We start from the raw sequence: 7,217 nt of genomic DNA, 5'->3' as shown, positions 1-7,217 counted from the left end.
ACTGCGCAGCAATTGCCGGCCGCGCCGGCAGGTCGCCAGGTTGGGCGCCCATACGGGGGACCCGTAGAGCGCCATCGCCCGCACCACACCCGTGTGAAGGCGGCGGACCCCCTCCCCCGGACCCCCGAGGTTGGGCAGAAGACGACCCAATAGTGTCTTCACGCCCTCTATCCGGGGAACGAGGCGGCCGAAATGGCCCTCCCATCTCCAACGACCGTCCAGGTCAAGGCCGCGGTACTTCAGCCTCTCCCCGACCCGGACGGCCGTATCCCCGACCCGAATCCAGGCCTGGGGCGCCCGCCGCGACAGAGGCAGTCCGTGGAATAGGACTACCTCCGTCTTATAAGCCGACTCTAATAGCGGCGACACACTCAGCCCCAGCCCCTGGATTCCCCTGGCCAGCGTGGCCACCGCCATCTCGACCAGGCGGCTGACCATAGCCACGTCCCTCCCCAGCCCGATGACGAGCGTGTCGTCGGCGTAGCACACGACACGCACACCGGGGGGGAGGGGAGGGGGCCGCCTACCATGCTCCTACCTGTTGGTACTTGGAATTACTGGTATTTATGCCAAATTAACATTCGATTTAACACTTATTTCGGTACTTGAAATAAATTTATCAAGTGGTAGGAGATTTTCCTTCTATCCTACTTTTTCCCCTAGCAGAAGCCGAGTTTGCTCGCGAATGTACATTATGTTTTAACATAGTCTTTGGTATTTTACCTTACAACTAGTAACTTAACCTAGTTTCCCTTGGCATTTTGCCTTATAAATTACCGTGACAGTCTCGGAGATTACAATGCTCATTGAATTCGGTTGTTTTAGGTTCGGTAGCAAAGGAAACCTTTTTCCGCGTGTAGGTTTTTTGAACGCGGAGCTGTTTGCTACCTTTACTTGCGCTAGGCTCTTGATCGCTCGGATGCGGAGTAAGATTGACATCTAGATTGTTCAGTACAAAATACGCGGGTTTAAGGCGCTCGACCGCTACACTCTGCGACGTACCATTTATATCGATATTGTAGACACGTTCGGAGACGCGCTCAATAATTTTATGCGGCCCCGTGTACGGACGTTCCAACGCTTTTTTTATGGGGCCCGCGCGCAGAAATACATGAGTACACGTTTGTAGGTCTTTAAAGACGAACGCTCGCTTCCTGTGATGATGCGCAACGGGAATCGTCCTGACTTTCCACATATGCTCGCGAACTTCTTCTAAGACGTTTGGATCGGGAGTCAAATCCTCTGGAAGGAAAAATTCTACCGGAATTCGCAAAGACGTTCCGTACAAATATTCGCAGGCAGATGCGCCAGTATCCGTATGGATGTGCGTGCGGAGACCAAGCAGAACCGTTGACAGGATTCGCGTCCACTCTTGGTTCGCGTGACACATCAACGCGTCTTTGAGCGCTTTGTGCCAACGCTCGATGATGCCGTTCGCGGCCGGGTGAAACGCGGTTCTATGAATCCGTTTGCAACCAATCAACGACAACAGTGCCGCGAATAGCTGCGATTCAAATTGCGCTCCCCGGTCTGTGGTTAAAATCTTAGGGGCGCCGAACTGCGAGATCAAACCGTCGAAAAACGCTCTCGCGACCGTCTGAGCAGTTATATCTCGAAGCGGAATCGCCTCTACCCAACGCAAGAATCGATCGATCAACGTTAGACAGTACCTGAAACCCTCGCAAGTCGGCAATGGACCTATTATGTCCATGTGGACATGGTTCAGCCTACCGTCCGGCGCTACACATTGTGAAGGGGTCTGCTTGGCATGACGCGAAACCTTCGCCTGCTGGCAGTGTGTACAATTTTTATACCACAGCGCAACATCGCGGTGCATGTCTGGTCATACATATTTTTGTCGTATCAACCGATCGGTGACCTTGGCATCGGGGTGCGTAAGACTGTGAAAAGCGTCGAACACTCTTTGGCGAAGGAACGCGGGAATGTACGGTCGTATTGCCTCTCCCGATAATTCGCTAAACAGAGCTGCATGCGAAGGACCCCACGTTAGTCGTTTTATTGAAAGTGAAGAGTTCGGGTCTTCAAGAATGAGCTTAAGCTCCTCCTCAGTATCCAGTTCTTTCGACAGTTCGTCCAAATCTATTGCGGTCGGCAATCGATTAGCCTCGACACGAGAAAGAGAGTCCGCAACGATGTTTTCGCTACTCACTATATGCTCTATGGTCATTGTGAATTGCGCGACGAACTATATTGGCATGCTTGTCGCAGAGATGCCTTCTCCGCGCGTTGCATAAATGCGTAAATTAACGGTTTGTGGTCTGTTACCACCTTGAACTTGCGCCCTTCCACGAAGTGTCGAAAATACTTGATTACTTCGTACACTGCTGTTAATTCACGGTCGTACGCGCCATAGTTTCGCTGCGCTTTGCTCAGTTTTTTTTTAGAAAAACGCCAGAGGCTTCCATTCGCCCTCGAGGTGCTGCTCGAGCACTGCACCGATCGCGAAACCGGCGCGTCCGTAACAATTCGCGGCCTTGCCTATCGTTCTTTTTGGACTCGTGAAGATAGGCATGCAGGGGTGCCTGGGTGGCGGCCGCGTGAGGCACACCGCGACGGTAAAAATTCACCATACCCAGGAAACGATGCAGTTCTAGGATGGTGCGCGGTTTGGGGAATTGCATTACCGCCCGCACCTTCTCGCTAGTCGGTTTCGCTCCCTTACTGCGGATGTGGTGACCGAGGAAATCCAGCTCGGGAACACCAAAAGTGCATTTTTCCACGTTCACGCGTAAGTTAAACTCTTTCAACCTTCGCAAAACAACACGGACGTGCTCCAGATGCTCCCTCAGCGATGCGGATGTAACGAGAATATCGTCAATGTAGACGAAAACGAATTCCAGGTCGCCTAGGGCCTGATTAATGTATCGTTGGAACGTCTGACTGGCATTCCTCAGTCCGAAGGGCATCGTTACGTACTCGAACAATCCGAAAGGGGTGATTACCGTCGTCTTAGACATGTCTTCCGGGGCGACCGGGATCTGATAATATGCCCGACCACGGGCATGGCTTCCTACACCGATACGCATCCGCGCCGACCCTTACTCTCGGATCTACTACTGCTTCTGCGCTGCCTAGACTGCGAACGCTTCGCTGAGCGTCACGTGTCCGTCGCTAACCGATTCAATCTCGCACTGAGCGCCGCTACCTCCGCGTTCAGTCTGTCCAATTGTGATTTCTCCGCTACCGTGGCAATCTGTGGACTCGAATTCGTCCCGTCCATGATCTGATCGGCCAGCTCAGCTAGTTCTTGCAATTCCACGACATTTGACGAGGCGTGGATCGCTCTTGTTTGACCCGGCACCTGGTCCAGGAAAATAGACTTTATGATCGCGTCGTCGCACTTGTTGTCATTGAGGTTGCGCAACCTACACAGTATGTGGGACTGCTTTCCGTCCGTCAACACCTGTCCCTTTAGTAGCTGTCGGAGTCGCCTTTCCGATGAGGCCGCATATGCCGAGATAACGCGATTCTTGATCTTTCGATACGGGTTAGTTACGTCATCATCCGTAACAAAATCTTTGAAGCTCGCTATAACTTCGAAGTCTAAGGCTCCGACTATAAAATCGACCTTCGTCTGTTCGTCAACGATACGCGCGTTACGAAACGTTGCTTCTACGCGCGAAAACCAAAGCGCCGGATCCTCACGAAAGAACTCGGGTATCTTCGGCATACGGTACGAGTCGATACGCGATTGTTACTGATCCTGCAATCGTCGTGTCGCGATTTCGAGCTATCACTGAGTTCGCATTAACTGGTCTGCAAGCGACTGGCCGTTCTCCTTTTCCGCCATTATTCGCGATATCGCTTCTCAGCTAGTTAAGGATTTAAACGAGCGGACAAGGACGCAACGCTCGGGTGACGCTGGTATACGCGCGCGCACACGACAGGAAAGAACCAATATGGCCGCATCTCGAACCAAAGATAGCCGCTTCTTTGTCCGCGCGTGTCTCGGAAACGAAAAATGGTCGCTCGTCGGCAACTACGCACCGGCAACTAGAAATTTTTCTAGAAGGTCCCTATTTCTCGCTCGGCTTCGTTATCACCCTGTTAACGAACGCTACCTTGGCACAGGCGATGCTGCATGATGTCCTGAAGATGCGCTGCACCGCTGGCTGCTTGTTGCGTGGGCCACGTGTTGCTGGAATGTTCTCGAGCTTCTCCGTGATGTCTCTGCGTCACTCCAGGGTGTCGGCGATGACCTCGTCAGGCGGCAAGGGCCGCTACCTCCTCGCTGCTCCTCAGGAAAACGCTCCTCCGCTCTCGACGGTGGAATCACGTCGGGGTCACCAATGTAGGATGGACTGGAGGTCACTCGACCCCAGGGCAGTCCTACTTTTGCCGTGTTCTTAATTTGAAGCTTTTCCTTCGAGCCCGAGATGAGGGTGGTGAAATGACGAGTTCAGTTATCAGTGTGGTGTAAACAAAATAGTATTTATTTTATATCTGCACACACCTGCGTATCACAGCGTTTTACGTAGTACACGCTATCGTTCAAAGCGACTCTCGGAACTCGAGTGGGGGAATTCCCGCCACTGTCGCTACTGTCGCGTTGCTACGCTGCCAACTGCCGCTATTCTCCACCACCGACTAGGTATAGAATAGACCTATCATCCAATGCTTTTTTCTGTCCCACGTTCATAGGGCTACGTAGCCCTATTACTATTTTAGTGTCAATATCCGACGTTACCGATAAAGCATGCATTCTGAGTATTATTAGCACAAATGAAGTGTTATATATTCCATTCATATTACGTGTATCTATATGATTTCACGAGAATAAAAATATCCGATGCTTCAATTTAAGGTTAAGGGATAAATATGACAGTCATGAAACATAAAACGGAAAAGTATATACTTTTTCACTTAACTACAAGACAATTTATTCTAAATGTATCGTTAATGGACATTTTTATTAACCATACTTTTTACATGTTCTTGTTTTATTCGTTTTTATATCTTGCCTTACATTGGTATATTTGTAACAGATAAATTCAGAATAGATGTAGTTTCATAAATAGTTTATCAAATCTACATGTGGGAGAATATATACACCGCTTTCATTAACATCTACATATTTATAATTTATATGGGAGTGTGAATAGTTTTACTGCCTATTGTAAGAATTTTAATACGCACGAACAATTACTTTCTGGCAATTGGTAAATTTTTACATATGAATTTACTTACACGTTATTTACTTCCAAAAATTTTATTTATTGCGAGAAATTAAATAATGAACGTATGTTAATATTCAGCTACGTGTCTCTCAAATTAAGTGAAATACAGAAGTTTTATTTTCTTGAAAATTAGTGTCAAAGAATGCAGCAACTGGTCAGATTAGTTTCGTAAATAAATCGAAACCCTGTATCGGCACATTGTTTTTTATGCTATCAAATATCACACGGAATCTTTTAGGAAGTAGTAAAATCTTTTACACAAATTCAATAAAATACTTTCAGGTACCCAGTTTAGGGCTATGAAATTAGAATGTTCAAGAAGAGCTAAAAAACTTTCATATTTGCAATTATTTTGTGAAATGAATAATAAATAAGGGTCTTAGGGATTTATACTGGAGAGCTAAATCTATAAAAGGAAAATGTCGCTTAAACAAATTAGTTAAATATGATATTTATTTGGGGAATATGAACATCATAAATAAACGAGAGGGGTAGAACGAGTTGCGGTAACGGTGCTCTCCGTCGGTGTCGACGCGTACCGAACGAGGCCGAAGATGGTCGGAGCGGGCGAAAGGGAGAGAGCGAGAGCGATACAGCGAACCGCAGTATCGGGGCTCTCCGTCGGTGTCGACGCGTGCTGAGGAATTTCAGTGGTCTATGAGGGGAGGTGTACGAGCGAGAGAGTACGGTAGAGCGTGCCGCGGTATCGGTGCTCTCCGTCGGTCCAACGCACTAGTGACTTTGCGTCACACAGTTAATTGACCTAGCCGTGTACGCCGTGTACCATTAGATTAGATTAGATTTTGATCGTTCTCCTGGGAGCGGGGAGTTTAAAATCCTCCACCCCTAGGCCCGGCCGTGGCTTAGTTCGAGCGCCTGTGGCCATCTCACCAGCCCTGCAATAGGACTGGGGTGGGCTTTACCCAGGGATAAGGATTCCCCCGGCATCTTCGCACCCGACCAACTTTTTTAGGCCCGGGCCGCATGAAGGCGAGATGCTACTTGCCTGGAGGTCGGAGAGTCACTAGGATCGTCCCATCCCTACCTACTGAGAATGGAGTATGTACGTCGGGGCAACCGATCTTTCGTCTCCATATAGTGAGTACCAGCGTCACTCTTTGCTTCACCCACAGACCGAGTCTGTACCAACGGGTGGGATATATCGTGCTTTTTGTACGTACCATCATCGAGAGAGAGCTGTATCGCCTAATATTCGCAACCCCCTGTGTATCTTGACCTGCCTATGTCCCGACTACTTCAGGAACCCCCCCACCCGCTGTTACCCAAATGTGTACAAATCTAACACCACCCCCCGTGTTTCAGGAGAAGGTGGGAGCCTCGCGGGACTCCGACAGAAATACATGGGGAGGCCGTTCTAGCCGACCTCTAGGAGAGACGTGGTCGGGTTCGGCGATCACCTCCCCTGAGAGCCGCAGCGGACCATAAATGAATCCACCTCCAGTCTGACGTTAGTCTAAAGCTACAGCGAGGTTGTGATTTTAGAGCGTGAAGACGATTGTATAGAGAGAGTAGATCGCGCCCACCCCCCACCCTAGATTACCAAGGAAATCGCGACGCGAGATCGTAATCAATGCCCACCGGACTTCGCCGAAATATCTCCGAAGAGGGAATATCAGCTATCATCAGGGGCATTGCTCGCGTTCGGTCTCGAATAATCGCCCCGCCCTATTGGTTGATGCCCTCTCTCTCCGGCGTACCACGGTCGTTGCAGCGTGTGCCAAACGCCTCCGCGATCCGTCGTCATATAATTGTGCTCCGGGATCGCGGTGTTTTATCGGCACGTGTGGCCTGTTTTCTCAGTAATGCCATACTGTACGTCTGGCGCCTCGTCCGTAATGAACTGCCTTCCAGATTACCGTGTCCACGGGACTCCTTGGGCCGATATCCGCGCAAAGGGATGCTCTTCATCCCCTCCGAGACTCGGTTTGTCAGTATACGTCCCGTTGTCCGGTATCGCAACCGGGCCCCTTCGCGTGAACCATGTGTGGGACGACCAGG

General features: G+C 49.9%; 2 protein-coding genes across 2 annotated transcripts; both read right to left on the bottom strand.

Moving 5' to 3' along the window:
• Positions 1-766: 766 nt before the first annotated feature.
• On the bottom strand, positions 767-1,711 carry LOC107191997. Its single transcript, XM_015581168.1, has one exon. The coding sequence runs from the start codon at positions 1,709-1,711 to the stop codon at positions 767-769; it is 945 nt and encodes a 314-aa protein (XP_015436654.1).
• Positions 1,712-3,118: 1,407 nt separating this feature from the next.
• LOC107191996 lies at positions 3,119-3,691 on the bottom strand. The gene has a single exon (XM_015581167.1). The coding sequence runs from the start codon at positions 3,689-3,691 to the stop codon at positions 3,119-3,121; it is 573 nt and encodes a 190-aa protein (XP_015436653.1).
• Between the last annotated feature and the right edge of the window lie 3,526 nt (positions 3,692-7,217).

The sequence above is a fragment of the Dufourea novaeangliae genome, unplaced genomic scaffold (genome assembly GCF_001272555.1).
Source record: "Dufourea novaeangliae isolate 0120121106 unplaced genomic scaffold, ASM127255v1 scaffold277, whole genome shotgun sequence".
NCBI lineage: Eukaryota > Metazoa > Arthropoda > Insecta > Hymenoptera > Halictidae > Dufourea > Dufourea novaeangliae.
This window is presented reverse-complemented; position numbering and strand designations above follow the sequence as displayed.